We start from the raw sequence: 16994 nt of genomic DNA on the forward strand, positions 1-16994 counted from the left end.
TTTAAAATTTTTTCATTGATTTTTATTAGTTGGAGGCTAATTACTTTACAATATTGTAGTGGTTTTTGCCATACATTGACATGAATCAGCCATGGATTTATATGTGTTCCCCATCCCATCCCTCTGGGTCTTCCCAGTGCACCTGCCCTGAGCACTTGTCTCATGCATGCAACTTGGGCTGGTGATCTCTTTCACACTTGATACTATACTTGTTTCAATGCTATTCTCTCAGAACATCCCACCCTCGCCTCCTCCCAGAGTCCAAAAGTCTGTTCTATGTCTCTTTTTCTGTCTTGCATATAGGGTTATCGTCACGGTCTTTTTAAATTCCATATATATGCGTTAGTAAGTCAAATATTTTATGAGGAGGTAAGATAAGCGCTGAGGAGTGATGATTAGATTTAGCCGCAAGGAAATCACCAGTGAGTGACCTTTGGCGGGGTAGTTTTAGAGGGAATGACTGAGGCAAAATTAGGTCACCGTTGGCTGAGCAGAAGGTGATGCTGAGTTCGGAACCAGCTGGGAAATGCGAGGGTTCCACTTCCTCTTTGCCCTTTTAACAGGTTTGGGTCAAGGACAGGAACGGTTTGGAGATGAAGCTGACTGTGCTCCAATCGGGCAGAACGGCGCAGCGGGCGACCGCGAGGGGCCAATCCTTCCCCACAGCGCTCTAGATTGACGGGTCCCGGCGCCAAGGAGCTCCGGCGGGAGGCCGAGTCACGGGGGGCGGAGTCAGGGCACTAACCCGGAACGGCTTGGGACGCGCTTTCCATTGTGAGGCCGGACCCGGGCGGGCCCTCAGCCAGAACGGCAGCTTCCTCCTGGCCAACGGGCGAGCCTCGTTAGACGAGCGGCTGCCGCGGTAGCCAATGGCGTAGAGGCAGGGGCGGGCCGAGTCCGTGGGCGGGGAATTGATAAAGCATCTCTGCCACCCCGCCCCACACACACCCCAGAGGCGACGGCGGTGAGCCGCCGCCCGAACTGCAGGTGAGCGGCGGTGCCGCGGAAGAGGCTGTGAGGGGGGCGGCGTCTCCGCGGACGGTAGGTGTCAGCGGGGCGGCGTCAGGCCGCGGTCACCTCGCCGCTGGCTTTGGACCTGGCTTCGCAACGTCGCGGACCACAACGCTCAGGAGAGATCGCAGTCGCCTCTGCAGCCTGACCTGGGAGGGTGGGGAGGGCTCAGGCCTCTGCAGCAAGGCTGGCAAAGTTTCCGGGCCCCTGTTAGGGCTCTGATTTGCGGAGCGAGCACTTTCTTCCAGGTTGCCCTGTAGCCTGTCAGGTGCAGCCGTGGCTGTGGTGGAGTCTGCGGCGTGCCCCCTCCTCCTGGCTGGCCTCCTGGGAACTCAGCCTTCCTGGATTCTCCCAAGGGGCTGTTCCAAAGAGAGAGGACGGGAGTGAGAGGTACTTTATTAATGTGATAACAGGGGACGCTTAAGTAAACTTTAGTCGTTTACCTACCACAAGTTACAGGCAGGGAGTTGAATGTCTTCTAAGAGTATAGTGGCGACAGTAGGGCCCGGTGTTGGTGGGAGGTGGGAAGCCCACTTCAAAGAGGATTGAGGGAAGTTTGTAGATTTTGTGATGTTTTTCTTCTCGAACAATCTAATGAATTTACCTAAAAAAAAATTTTGGACCCAGAATTTATACCCGATTTTCCTTAGACCTCTTAATTCTGTCTTATCGTGCAGTATTTAGGAACTTCATTCTCAAGTGTTAGTCCTTGGAAAAAAATTGCCCAGGTGTAATACGCCTTTGGTGGTACACCATCTTCACAAGGATTATGTAAGTGAACTACTTACACCTATTTCCACCCAATAAAGAATGATTGTGAAATGGGATTTCAGGAAAATGGCTGTTCTCTGTGATTGGGCGTGGAAGAACTATGGATTTTTAGAGGTTGCAACTACTAAATTCCCTTTTGTAAAGATAGAGAAGACAACCAATATGAAAGGGATAGTATTTCACATCTAAAATGGCTTTTTGAAATATTTTGTGAGGTATTTAGCCCCGACACCAAGAATATGTGCCTGGCACATAGTAGGAGCTTGATATATTTGAGTAAAATTATTGGGTAATGGATGATGAAAACCCAAACGGTTACATGAGTACAAAAATGTAAAGGAGAAGAGAGAAAAAAAATTCCTGGAAACATAGCTTAGTTTCTGTTCACGCAAGCATAGCTACCAAATGTCAACTCAAGGTTGCTTTGATTTGGGTACTACCTTACATTAATCAGAAGGTGTCAAAGATTTTCACACAATTAAGCCATGGCTGACTGGAAGTCTAAGATACATTTTGATATCAATTTCAGTGAGGTAGAGAATGTGTGTTAAAATGCAAATGCCTTTTGTCTAGAATTCCTCAGTGGTCTAGTGGTTAGGGTCTGTGCTTTCACTGCTGTGGCCCAGAATTCCCTGGTTGGGAAATTCCCACAAGCCATGCCTGTCAGCCAAAAATTTTTTTAAAAAGTGCATTTTATCAGTGAACTAGTTCATCAGTTTGGCATAGAGCAAAGGGTTAGGAACATAGGTCAAAGACAAAGGGATGCCACTTTCGTAGGATAGAGATATGGAGTTGCAAATTGTTGGGGGTGCACAGAATATGCAAATAATAGAAACTGCTGCCCAAATTTTAGGAATATATTGACTCAGGCATAGTTTTAAGAGGATTGTTATTTCTATCATTACAAAATTGATCTCGCATTCTAAGAGCAACAAAATCTGATTACAGATTTTTGTCTAAATTAGGATTCTGTTGGCAACTGCAATCGTCGTTTATTATGCACTAGTATTTTGTATGTTGTAGTTTGTGTAACAGTGGTTCCATATAAAAGGCATATTGCTTGAATTAAAAAAAAATATGAATTTTCAGATATATTTGCCTCTTACAGTAAGTTTCTTAGCAAAGAGTAGGGCCTTTCAAGTCAACCTGACATTTGGCCCCAGCCTAGTTATTTAACTTTGATTCCTGATACTTCTGCCATGTATTACTGTCAGTTCAAATCAAATGCCAATTCCTTCTGACAACTTTCCCTGATTCCACCAAAGATTATGCCTTCTGAACACCCAGGTTATTTTGTTAGTATTTCTCTTTGTGCACTTTTCTTACATTCACATTATTCATTGAGTAAACACGTATTCATTTACTGTGTTGAGACTATACTGCTGCTACTGCTAAGTCACTTCAGTCGTGTCCGACTCTGTGCGACCCCATCCCTGGGATTCTCCAGGCAAGAACACTGGAGTGGGTTGCCATTTCCTCTCCAATGCATAAAAGTGAAAAGTGAATGTGAAGTCGCTCAGTCATGTCTGACTCTTCGAGACCCCATGGACTGCAGCCTACCAGACTCCTCCGTCCATGGGATTTTCCAGGCAAGAGTACTGGAGTGGGGTACCATTGCCTTCTCCACCAGACTATATTAGGAAGTGGATAATAGCTGATATTTGTTAAGGGCTTATTATGTCTTAGATATTATAAGCTTTTTGTTTGGATTGTCTCATTTACTCCTCAAAATATTGTAGTATTCTATTATTTTTCCCATTTATAAATTAGGAAATCAATTTAAAAGGTTAAGTAATGTATTCAGATCATAGAGCTTCTAAGTAGTGGAGTTAATATACAAGCCTTGGTAGTCTCTATTCAAAACTTTACGTTTATAGTCTCCATTATAAGTTTTTCATGTAAATTTTATGCATATATGTTTTAATAGATTATAGGTTATTTGTTAGAAACAGTATATTCATCTTTGATCCCTTATTGCTTCCAATGTAAAGTAAGTGATTATAACAGCCTGTTAGTGGAAGCATGTGGCTAGGCCAACAAACAGCTATATGACCAAGATAAATGACTATATATGTGATCTCTAGAGCTGGTGAATGATGGTGGACAGAGTGAGTGAACTTGTAGAGCATAGCATGTTCTGTCTAGAAATGTTCTTAGGTTGAAAACTGAGCTTCTGTAAATATGTATACAGCATAGACATACATACATATTCCTTTTCTGATTTTGTCGGCTTGCATTAACATACTAATAATGTTATGCTAAGTCATATTCATACTCTAATTGGGTATTATATTCCATTATGTGGCTGTACTGCAGTTTATTCATCTAAGCCCTTGTTGAATATTTATATTTTTACCATACTTCTACCTTTTAAATATGACAGTGCTTTTAAAATGGTTCAAGAAGCTATTTAAATATCTGAAACATTCTGTATCTTTTGGAAACAAAAAGTCATCCTTAATTTGATATGGAATTTGATGTAACTTTAGTAATCTTTTCTATTTTTAAGGGCATCTGACCTGCTGATTCTGTTTTTAAAGTATATTTTTAATAATCTGCTCCTCATTGGTTCATACTGCCTAAGTAGTTCTTCATAGCCTATTCATTTAAAATTTTCTTTTCAGAATTTTGTATAACTTGTTAACTGTTATATTCTTTAGCATAGTTATAGGGTAGGTAGTTTAAGGTCTTCACTTAATTTCATAAACTGCTTCTTGCCTGTATTGACTTGGGCTGCCTTTTTCTTTTAAATATATACTTTGCCCATAGCAGTTTGTTTTGCTAGCTTACCTTACTTAAGTTATTGTCTGTTTCATTTTCTGCTCTTTCCCCTCCCCCAATCACTTTCTTATTTTATGTTGCATTTTTACCTCCTATTAGGCACAGTGTTATGTATTGAAGATACTGCTTTTGGAGCAGGTGGGGTACCATCTTCTAGATCCTCATAATGGTGGAGCAAATGGTAGAGGAAGGAGGAAATGAAGTTTGACTGCACTAATTCTTTGAAATGTGATGCAGTGGCTCTATAGGTACTAAAGAGAAGTATATTGGGGCTGGTTTAATGATGTGCAAATGATGTGTAAATCAGTTTTCTTCGGTTCCTTTTTTATGTTGCTTATAAATATAGTGAAGAAAGAAAGCATTAGTCTTTCAGTTGTGTCTGACTCTGCAACCCCATTAACTGTAGCCCACCAGGCTCCTCTGTTCTTGGAATTCTCCAGGCAAGAAGACTGGAGTGGGTTGCCAGCCCCTTCTCCAGGGGATCTTCCTGACCCAGGGATCGAACCCAGGTCTCTTGCATTGTGGGCAGATTCTTTACTGTCTGAGCTATCAGGGAAGCCCCATAAATATAGTATTTCATGATTATTCTTCAGTTGCCTCTAGAGAAAAGCAGTATACTTGCCCAGCTCAACTGAGAACTTGAATTACATAAGGAATGTTCAGTTCAGTTCAGTTCAGTCGCTCAGTCATGTCTGACTCTTTGTGACCCCATGAATCTCAGCACGCCAGGCCTCCCTGTCCATCACCAACTCCCATGTTAGATCAGTGCTAATTAAATTAGATCCTCTAAAATTACAAGGCTTCTGGAATGTTCACTAAACTGTTGTAGGATCAGATGTTAAAACATTCCATTTTCTTATTTTTTATTAGGTAATATTTGAAATATGAAAAAATCATGTAGCTTTAAGTATACTAGTAAACCAGCTCCTTGACCACTGAAAAGAAAAACATTGTAGTTTGTAACATTTGTCCATTTCTGTGTTGTAAATACTGCCATCTTGGCCGGTTTCTAGTTCCCAACATGACATTACTGAATATGTAGTTGGGGAGTGTACAATGACCTTTACCAGGTCATATCAGCAGGTTCCAATATACTCCTAATGTTATAAAGCATAGTAATAAAGACCAACAGACTTACCACTTGACCTATGAACTAGAACAGCACCAATATTATTGTGGTCTTTCTCTTCCTTTAGAGATTTGCCTTTCTTGCAATAATAGTGAACTTAACTTGCTGTGCGCCAGGAACTATTCTCCATTATTTTACTAAATCCTTTAATCCTTATAGTATCTCTATGAAGTAATATTATTTTACAAATGGAATTGCATGTAGGGAAATTAAATAACTAAGGCACACAGCTAGGAAGTTCCGGAGCCAGGATTCCAACCAGGCATCTGACTGCACAACCTGTGCTTATAACCATTACACTGTGCGTTTGAATGTGTGCATGCTCAGTCATGTCCAACTCTTTGCAACCCTATGGACTGTAACTTGACAGGCTCCTCTGTCCTTGGGATTCTCCAGGCATGAATACTGGAGTGGGTTGCCATTTCCTCCTCCAGGGGGTCATTGGCGGGCAGATTCTTTACCATTGAGCCACAGCCTGTTTTGATGCTTTTTGAATGTATGAATATGTTTGCTTATACTCTAGTGACAAGAGGCTTATATTTGACTATAATGGCAGTATTTGCCTGAGAGAAGATCAAAAGTGCTGCCACTGTTTGATTATACATTCTAATTTAGTGGATTTCAATTTTATTATTAAATGTCTCAAGTAATTGGAAGTCTGTTTTAGAATAGTTTGCTGCGGTCTTTTTTTTTTCCCCTATTTTTTCCTGCTTTGCCCTTTTTGTGGGTGTACAAAATTGACAGTGACTTTTTGAGAGTTTATTTTCTGCTCTTTTAAGTTTTTAGTTCTCTCTAGTCTTCATTTTAGCATCAAGGAGTAGTTCAGGAGATGGTTACTGTACCTCAATGGTTAGAAACAAAAAGATGCATTGGTGGGCATTTTTTTGATGATGTTACTAGACACACACAAGATCAGTTGAATAAGTATTACTGGAAACTTGAAAAATGCGTACAAGCAGTAAAATCTTACTAAAAAATATATTGTTATTAGAGTTTAGAAATAAGGGGTTTGCATCCACTTTTAAACCCTGGAGAGAAGAGTATTAACAGTGATAGAAAAGACTTGTGCATTTACTGATTAAATTTAGTTACCTTAATTACTATACTTTTGCTTCAGTAGAAAATACTATTTGTATTGTCAATTACCAGAGAAATATTTTTCACTCTACTAGTAAAATTTTAAACTAGCAAATATTGAAGTTTTTGTGGTAGAGTGAAACATAACTGGTTGAAACTTTGGAGAGTTTTCTGGCTACATATAGAACTTTATTCAGACTTAATGATGGGACATGGAATTTAATGGATATTGGTATTTTTCTTTCTATTGGCAGGAAATGTTTATGATCCTACAATGATAGAGCTGGAAGGCACCTTATCAGCCTACCCTCTCATTTTGTAAAGGAGGGAAAAAAGAAGCTCTGTAGCAGTGATCAGTGAGTAAATTTGAAGTCAGAAAACGTGGTTTGTGTGAATGCGTGCGTGCAAAGTCACTTCAGTCGTGTCCAACTTTGTGACCCTGTGGACTAGCCCGCCAGGCTTCTCTGTCCATGGGATTCTCCAGGCAAGAATATTGGAGTTGGTTGCCATTTTCTTCTCCAAGAGATCTTCCCAACCCAGGGATCAAACCCACATCTCTTTGTCTCCTGCATTGGCAGGCAGATTCTTTACTGCTGAGCCACCAGGGAAGCCCTTGTTCCTCATTACATACATTTAAAATCTCTTTTCCAAGGAGAAGACCCATTCAGCGTCTTTTCCAGTTTGTTTGTGTGCCTTCCCATAATGCAAAGGTTAAATAGCAGAAAAGCTGCATTTCCCAGCTATTGTATTGAGGATCTGAATGTGCTTTAGATTCCACCAAAGAGATACATAAGACTTGAAATCAAAGTGTGAGAGAGAATCAGGTGTGTAAAGCATTTGTTTTACTGGTGTGGGTCAGCACCATGGTTTTCAAACTTTAGCATGTATTAGGATCATCTGGAAGACATTGGAACATAGATTGCCAGATCTTGCCTCCAGAGTGCTGTATTCAAATGGTCTGGGGTGGGGCCTGAAAAGTTTACCTTTCTAACAAGTTTCAGGTACACCTTCTTTCAGTCTTATTTTTTTTTGCTTTTTAATGTCTAGTGGTCACTTTGGCAGGTTGACTCATTTATTCATTCAAAAGTGTTTATAGTATGTATGCCTGCCATGTGCCAGAATCTCTGCTAGACTCTGGAGACATGATGGTGAGCAGAAATGGTGCTGTTTCCTAGAACTTCTAGTGAAATGGGAAAGAGACAGTCTTAGTTGTATATTAGCACAGTGTAACATTTAGATGAGGAAAACGAGTAATTTACTTGTCAGAAGAGGATTCACTGAGGAGCAGATGTCTAATCTGCAAGCTGAAAGATGAGGAGGGATTAAGTAGGCCAAGCAGGGAACAATCCATTTTCTAGGCAGAGGGAATAGTGTGTACAAAAACCCTGAATAGGGAAAGAGATTGACAACAGTGGGTGACTTAAAGAAGGCCTTTGCAGTTAAAGTACAAAGGATGAATTGGGGAGAGCAGAAGTAGGGAGCAGATCAAGAGTGAATACTGGCAGTTAGTTAGGAACCTTTACAGCAGCCTAGGTAAGAGAAGATGGTAGCTTGGACTGTGGTAGTGCTGGCAGAGACAGAAATGTAGTCAGTTTTGAGCCATATTAAGAGGGCTTTTGTTTGTTTTTAAATTATATAACTTATTGGGTTGAAGTATATTGTAAAAGTTGCAGGTTGATTGATTTTTACTTTTTTCTCTTTAGGAATCATCCAGCCTGCCTGTGCTACTAGATGAATGGAAAACTCTGATTTAAAGAAAGTACTTACAAGGAATTGTCCTTGATTTTTGTACTTTGTAGCATTCCTCAAATTCTTTTCACATTTTTCCTTATTGTAAAAACTGCATTTAAGTTTGAAAATGAAGCAATTGAAGAGGAAAAGGAAAAGCAATTTCAGTGTACAAGAAACTCAGACACTTTTGAAAGAAATTACAAAAAGGAAAGAAGTAATTTTTTCCAAGCAACTCAATACAACAATTAATGTGATGAAGCGAATGGCTTGGGAGGAGATTGCACAGTGTGTGAATGCTGTAGGAGAAGGAGAGCAGAGAACAGGGACAGAAGTGAAGAGAAGGTACCTTGACTGGCGAGCCCTTATGAAGAGAAAGAAGATGAAGGCGAACATTAAGCTAGTTGGTTCAGGGTTTCCCCTTCCCACATCTGATTTAGATGACTCTCTCACTGAAGAGATAGATGAAAAGATTGGATTCCGAAGTGATACAAATTTTGATTGGCAAAATGTGGCAGATTTCAGGGATGCAGGTGGTTCCTTAACTGAGGTCAAGGTGGAAGAGGAAGAAAGAGATCCCCAGAGTCCTGAAGTAAGTATTAGCCTATGTGAACCCTCTTTTTATTTCTTCATTTCTGATATGAGAGTTTGTTATAGACCAAGAACAGTTAAGAAATTCCCAGATTTTCAAGCTAACTTAAAAATAGTACATAACAGAATCACTCCATTTTTTACTGTCTTACTGTAATTAATCTCTTCTTACCTCAATGTACTCTTTTAACTGTACATATTAATGATGTCACACAATTGTAAGTATTTTTCAAAATTCAAAGTAAATGGTTTTGTGTGCTCAAATACAGAATGCTTTAAAGAAATGCCTAGACAAATTAACAACCATTAATATCAATAAATACTGAGAACTACTTTTCTCTTTTAGTTTGAGATTGAAGAGGAAGAAGAAATGTTGTCATCAGTCATACCAGATTCCAGGAGGGAAAATGAACTTCCTGATTTCCCCCACATTGATGAATTTTTTACTCTGAACTCAACACCGTCTAGGTCTGCATATGATGAGCCCCATTTGCTTGTAAACATAGAGAAACAGAAACTAGAATTGGAAAAACGAAGGCTTGATATTGAGGCTGAAAGACTGCAGGTAGAGAAGGAACGCCTACAGATTGAGAAAGAGAGGCTGCGACATTTAGACATGGAGCATGAGCGACTTCAGCTGGAAAAGGAGCGGTTGCAGATTGAAAGAGAGAAGCTGAGGTTACAGATAGTCAACTCAGAGAAGCCATCTTTGGAAAGTGAACTTGGTCAAGGGGAAAAGTCCATACATCAACCACAGGATATAGAAACCGAGAAGTTAAAACTTGAGAGAGAACGCTTACAACTGGAAAAAGATAGGCTGCAGTTTTTGAAATTTGAATCAGAGAAGCTGCAGATTGAAAAGGAACGCTTACAAGTAGAGAAAGAGAGACTACGAATTCAGAAGGAAGGACACTTGCAGTGATTTATCTAGGTCTCCATTTTATCAAATGTTTGTAAACCATAAGTTTAGGTTTAAAAATGGTTGCAGGATTAGCTGTATTGTTGTTTTTCTTCCCTGTTTAACATTAGTGTTTTCCATAGGAAAAAGATGATTATTTGTGGGTAAATATATGCTTAAGTCTTCTAGGAAAACTATGTGCCCTAGCATAAATAGTATAGCAGAAATTGTTGTACTATACTCTTTAAATTAGTAAAATTACACACAGTCTTGTATAATCTATGGAGTCAGAGTTTACAATTATGTCTGTGTAAAATTCTAGCTCAGTAGTTGTCAACTGGGGGTGACTTTGGCCCCCAGAAGACATTTGGCAATATCTGGCAACATTTTTTGGTTGTCAGAATTGGAAAGTTGGGCACATTGCTCCTGGCATGCAGTAGGTAGAGGCTAGGGATGCCTACATCCTGCAATGCACAGGACAGTTTCCACCCTCCTCTCCACCAAAAAAAAAAAAAAAAAAAAGATCAAAACCAAAATAGCAATATTGCTGAAATGGAAGAACCCTGTCTTAGCCTGACTGAGCACCTCTTTAGATATGTTTCAGTTTCAGAATGTTAAAACCACAGATATTTATGTGGGAATTACTTAAGTGGCCCAAAACTTTAACTATGAAACAGTTTAGTTCAGTTCAGTCGCTCAGTCGTGTCTGACTCTTTGCAACCCCATGAATCACAGCACACCAGGCCTCCCTGTCCATCACAAACTCCCGGAGTTTACTCAAACTCATGCCTATCGAGTCTGTATAGTATATCGACTATAGGAAGTGATGAAGATTATAGATGTTTTATTCCTTTGTTTCCATCTGTATATAATATGAGAGTCAGAAAACGATATAGGCAACATCAGAGGTTGTCTAAAGTGGGTTACTTTCCAAAGCAGTTCATTCGTTTAGGCTTTGGTGCTTTAGAAACAGCACACATTTTTGTAAACTTTATGCTTTCTTCTGTGACTCCATTGACTAAGCCAGTAGTTTAGACAAAAATTGTCATTTCAACTGTGTACTGAAATCTTAATATACTTGGTTGAAGCTAGTAAGAATGTTACCAGTTTAAAAATGGTGCCAGTAGTCAATGAACTGGAACCCAGTAAGTGGTCATTTGATTTTTAAAATAGATAATAACTATTTGGAACTGGGAGTGGGGGTGGGGGAGAATGTCCTCTGTATCCAATAGTATTGATGGTGATGAAATAATGATAGTAGTGGTGTTTTATGAATTAGGGAAGCACTATTGCACACTATCTGACCTAATCTGTAGAAAAAGTCTTGAGAGTAGTAGTATTCCTGAACCTGAGGCTTAGAGAATTCACACTTCACTTAAATGACTGATTTCATATATCATGATGTATTTTGTCTTTGTTCTTCCCTGTGAAACAAAGTTTGTATCTTTAGTCAGTCGTTTTGGTATTTATTCTGAGACTGAGGGTTTACTTAATCTGGTGATTTGCCTTCAGTCTCCTAAAGGTACTTTTTCCACTGTCCAGATGATTCTGATGCACACTAAAATTGAGAATCACTGCATGAAATCATTTTGTATTTTCCCATTTCCAGTATATGTAGCCTTAGTACGTCTCTTTTATTGACAGATACTACCTTGATTCTAAATTGATTCTTGTTAATTTGAGAATGTCTTGAAACCATATGTAACATTTGAGTATGGGTATATAAGGCAAAAATATACATCTTAGTTACCTTGAGTTTGGAATAGTGTTATTTTTGTATAATTGAAATAAATGCTTCTACCATAGAAATGAATTTGCTGATACTAATTGTGTGAACGTTTATCATTTCAAGTGATGCTTAATGCCGTGAGGGTTGAGATTGTCAAGTCTGGAAGAGAGCTGTATCATGGTGAGTGGGGGCAAGGGGCCTAACATTTGTGTTAGGGATTATGCTATTTGCTTTTCATGCATTATTTTGTTTCTTAAGCCTTGAGTCATTTTAGCCTGACTTTTATAAGGAAGGAAACAGTACTTCATCAGTTTAATTAAAGAATACATTAAAAAGTGATAATGCCAATACTGACCCAAGATTTTAGCATAAAAGCTCTAAGGAGAAGGAGTACTGAAAGTTTATAGATGTAGTTGTAAGTATTGTAGCTTGGTCACTTGCTACTTGTGAAAGTCATTTCACTTACACTATGATTTGATTTTCTCATCTGTAAAATGAGTGTAATGATATCTGCTCTGTGTATGCTTCATAGTTCTTTTTTTGTTAATAATATGTAAAGTAAAATGCTATTTTAAAGGCAAGTTGATATTAGTGTTAACATTTAAGATCAATAGATTTTTAACTTCCTGGAAGTAAGCATTGAAGATAGCCAGTATTATTTATGAATGGAGCATTCTTGGTTCCTAAAAGTAAGAGACCTAAAAAAATAAAAGCATCAGCTTACTATCTTCCAGGGCTTCGGTTGAAGAGCTTTGAATTTCTTAACACTGTCCCAGGTATAGATGGATTCAGTTGGTTCAGTGTAGTAGGAAAGTTCATTGCTGCATTTTTGAAGTGGTAGGCACACTTGGAGTGAGTCATTTTAGTTAGCTGTTTCTGTGTAATTTGTTGTTGCTATTGTTCAGTCACTAAGTCATGTCTGACTTTTTGTGACCCCCATGAACTGCAGCACACCAGGCTTCCAAGTCCTTCACTATCTCCAGGAGAGTGCTCAAACTCATCTCTGTTGAGTCAGTGATGCTATCCAACCATCTCATCCTCTGTCACTCCCTTCTCCTCCTGCCTTCAATCTTTCCCAGAGTCAGGGTCTTTTCCAGTGAGTTGGCTCTTTGCATCAGGTGGCCAAAGTATTGGGACTTCAGCTTCAGCATCAGTCCTTTCAATGAATATTCAGGGTTAATTTCCTTTAGGATTGACTGGTTTGATCTCCTTATTGTCCAAGGGACACTCAAGAGTCTTTTCCAGCACCACAGTTTGAAAACAAATTCTTTGGTGCTTAGTCTTTATTTTCCAACTTTCATATCTGTACATGACTACTGGAAAAATCATAGCTTTGACTATATGGACCTTTGTTGGCTAAGTGATGTTTCTGCTTTTTAATTTGCTGTCTAGGTTTGTCACAGCTTTTCTTCCAAGGAGCAAGTGTCTTAATTTCGTGGCTGCAGTCACCATTCTCAGTGATTTGGAGCTCAAAATTATTTTAGTGAGATGTTTCTATGTAATAAACCACTCCAAAACTTAGTGGCTCATGTTGCTTGTGATTTTAGAGGCAATCAGGCTGAACTCAGTTGGGTGGTTCTGATCTTGGCTGGCTTCTCATGGTCAGCTGCAGGTTGGCTGGGCTGTTCAGCTTCTGGGGGTGTTAACTGGATATAGGTTTGGGGTGAGGGTTTTGTCTCAGCTCTCCTTATGGTGTTTAATCCTCTAACAGGACTTATTTTAGTGGGGATGATAGCAGTAGTTCAAGAATGAAAGAAGTGATGCTCAAGGTGTTTTGAGGCCAAGGCTCAGGACTGGCACTTCATTTCTGCTGCATGATATTGGCCAAAACAAATCATTGGGTCATACCAGAGTTGAAAGGTGGGGGAGAGTGTCACCTTTGATATGCAGAGCTGAGGAACCAGAGATCAAATTGCCAACATCCTCTGGATCATGAAAAAAGCAAGAGAGTTCCAAAAACATCTATTTCTGCTTTAGTGACTATGCCAAAGCCTTTGACTGTGTGGATCACCATAGACTGTGGAAAATTCTGAAAGAGATGGGAATACCAGACCACCTGACCTGCATCTTGAGAAACCTGTATGCAGGTCAGGAAGCAACAGTTAGAACTGGACATGGAACAACAGACTGGTTCCAAATAGGAAAAGGAGTATGTCAAGGCTGTATATTGTCACCCTGCTTATTTAACTTATATTCAGAGTACATCATAAGAAATGCTGGGCTACAGAGATAAATCCACGAACCTATGGACCCTTATCTTCGACAAAAAGAGGCAAGAATATACAATGGAAAAAAGACAACCTCTTTAACAAGTGTTGCTGGGAAAACTGGTCAACCACTTGTAAAAGAATGAAACTAGAACACTTTCTAACACCATACACAAAAATAAACTCAAAATGGATTAAAGATCTAAATGTAAGACCAGAAACTATAAAACTTCTAGAGGAGAACATAGGCAAAACACTCTCCAACATAAATCACAGCAGGATCCTCTATGACCCACTTCCCAGAATATTAGAAATAAAAGCAGAAATAAACAAATGGGACCTAATGAAACTTAAAAGCTTTTGCACAACAAAGGAAACTATAAGCAAGGTGAAAAGGCAGCCCTCAGATTGGGAGAAAATAATAGCAAATGAAGCAACAAAGGATTAATCTCAAAAATATACAAGCAACTCCTGCAGCTCAGTTCCAGAAAAATAAATGACCCAATCAAAAAATGGGCCAAAGAATTAAACAGACATTTCTCCAAAGAAGACATACAGATGGCTAACAAACACATGAAAAGAAGCTCAACATCACTCATTATGAGAGAAATGCAAATCAAAACCACAATGAGGTACCATTACACGCCAGTCAGGATGGCTGCTATCCAAAAGTCTACAAGCAATAAATGCTGGAGAGGGTGTGGAGAAAAGGGAACCCTCTTACACTGCTGGTGGGAATGCAAACTAGTACAGCTGCTATGGAGAACAGTGTGAAGATTTCTTAAAAAACTGGAATTAGCACTGCCATATGACCCAGCAATCCCACTTCTGGGCATACACACCAAGGAAACCAGATCTGAAAGAGACACGGGCACCCCAATGTTCATTGCAGCACTGTTTATAATAGCCAGGATATGGAAGCAACCTAGATGCCCATCAGCAGACAAATGGATAAGGAAGCTGTGGTACATATACACCATGGAATATTACTCAGCCATTAAAAACAATTCATTTGAATCAGTTCTAATGAGATGGATGAACGAGCCCATTATACAGAGTGGAATAAGCCAGAAAGATAAAGACCAATACAGTATACTAACGCATATATATGGAATTTAGAAAGATGGTAATGATAACCCTATATGCAAAACAGAAAAGAGACACAGATGTACAGAACAGAATTTTGGACTCTGTGGGAGAAGGCGAGGTGGTGGTTTTGAGAGAACAGCATCGAAAATGTACTATTAGTGAAACATCACAGCCCAGGTGGATGCATGAGACAAGTGCTCGGCTGGTGCACTGGGAAGACCCAGAGGAATCGGGTGGAGAGGAGGTGGGAGGGGATCGGGATGGGGAATATGTAATATATGATTCATGTCAATGTATGGCAAAAACCACTACAATATTGTAAAGTAATTAGCCTCAACTAATAAAAATAATGGAAAAAAAAAAAAAAAAGAAATGCTGGGCTGGAGGACGCCAAGCTGGAATCAAGATTGCCAGGAGAAATATCAATAATCTCAGATATGCAGATGACACCACCCTTATGGCAGAAAGTGAAGAAGAACTAATGAGTGTTGATGAAAGTGAAAGAGGAGAGTGAAAAAGTTGGCTTAAAGCTCAACATTCAGAAAACTAAAATCATGGCATCCGGTCCCATAACTTCATGGCAAATAGATGGGGAAACAGTGGCTGACTTTATTTTTCTGGGCTCCAAAATCATTGTAGATGGTGATTGCAGCCATGAAATTAAAAGACGATTGGTCCTTGGAAGGAAAGTGATGACCAACCTAGACAGCATATTAAAAAGCAGAGACATTACTTTGCCAACCAAGGTCCGTCTAGTCAAGGCTATGGTTTTTCCAGTAGTCATGTATGGATGTGAGAGTTGGACTATAAAGCGAGCTGAGCACCGAAGAATTGATGCTTTTGAACTGTGGTGTTGGAGAAGACTCTTGAGAGTCCCTTGGACTGCAAGGAAATCCAACCAGTCCATCCTAAAGGAGATCAGTCCTGGGTGTTCATTGGAAGGACTGATGGTGAAGCTGAAACTCCAGTACTTTGGCCACCTGATACGAAGAGCTGACACATTTGAAAAGACCCTGATGCTGGGAGGGATTGGGGGCAGGAGGAGAAGGGGATGACAGAGGCTGAGATGGTTGGATGGCATCACTGACTCAATGGACATGAGTTTGAATAAACTCCGGGAGTTGGTGATGGACAGGGAGGCCTGGCAGGCTGGGGTTCGTGGGGTGCAAAGAGTCAGACACGACTGAGCGACTGAACTGAACTGAAAGTCTCTTTGAAAAGATGGGGATACAGAGAGGGGTGAGGAATTGTGTTCATTCTCATAATCTACTACATGACCATTCTGGTTAATCTGGATGCTCCTGATTATATCAGTGGGATTGGTAGTTTATGTGGTTTAGCATTTGTTCTAGACAGAAACATCCTAATATGGGCATTAAATTATATTGTCATTCTGATCATGAAGAATACCTTTTGTAAGGATGCTGATTTAAAAGAAGATAGGGGCCATAAATTTGCAGAAAAACAAGGTGGGTTTTCAGGCTTTTTCTTATAAATTTTCTCTTATAAAAGAGAATTCTTTACTTTTTTTGTTTTCTATTTAATTTGTCATTTTTTAAAAAATTACTTTGCCTCTGTATTTTCATTTTTCTACCTCTTCATGCTTTGTCATTTAATCTTGAAAATAAAAGCAGATCATAGCATTTCCAGAATATTTTATTTTAAATTGATAGCTACCTTTCCTCTCTCTCCTTAATTTTTTGAAACAAACATTATTTTCGTTGGTTTGCTCTACAGTTGCTTTAACATTATACTTCCCCCGATAAATTGATTTTTTAAATACAGATGACCCCTTAAATGATATCAGAGGTTAGGGGCACTCACCCTTCTGCCCATGCAGCTGAAAATTTGCATATACTTTTTGACTCCTTGAAAATTTTACTAATAATGTACTCTTGACTGGAAGCTTTACTGATGACATAAACAGTTGGTTAATATATTTTATACATATATTATGTTGTGTTTTTACAATAGAGTAAGCTA

The 16994-nt window shown here is 39.4% G+C and overlaps 1 protein-coding gene across 8 annotated transcripts; it reads left to right on the top strand.

Moving 5' to 3' along the window:
* The first annotated feature begins 802 nt into the window (after positions 1 to 802).
* Positions 803 to 11808, top strand: MSANTD4 (Myb/SANT DNA binding domain containing 4 with coiled-coils). Of its 8 annotated transcripts, XM_043482175.1 has the most exons (7): positions 803 to 1041; positions 1260 to 1401; positions 1689 to 1782; positions 4663 to 4811; positions 7024 to 7125; positions 8473 to 9089; positions 9435 to 11808. In XM_043482175.1, the coding sequence occupies exons 6-7, from the start codon at positions 8628 to 8630 to the stop codon at positions 10008 to 10010; spliced, it is 1038 nt and encodes a 345-aa protein (XP_043338110.1). In that variant the 5' UTR covers positions 803 to 1041; positions 1260 to 1401; positions 1689 to 1782; positions 4663 to 4811; positions 7024 to 7125; positions 8473 to 8627; the 3' UTR covers positions 10011 to 11808. The 8 variants fall into 8 exon arrangements, with proteins under 8 accessions (XP_043338110.1, XP_043338111.1, XP_043338114.1 ...); XM_043482176.1 differs by lacking the exon at positions 1689 to 1782; XM_043482177.1 differs by lacking the exon at positions 803 to 1041 and having other exon boundaries at positions 1077 to 1401.
* The last annotated feature ends 5186 nt before the right edge of the window (positions 11809 to 16994 follow it).

The sequence above is a fragment of the Cervus canadensis genome, chromosome 11 (assembly GCF_019320065.1).
Source record: "Cervus canadensis isolate Bull #8, Minnesota chromosome 11, ASM1932006v1, whole genome shotgun sequence".
NCBI classification, from domain to species: domain Eukaryota; kingdom Metazoa; phylum Chordata; class Mammalia; order Artiodactyla; family Cervidae; genus Cervus; species Cervus canadensis.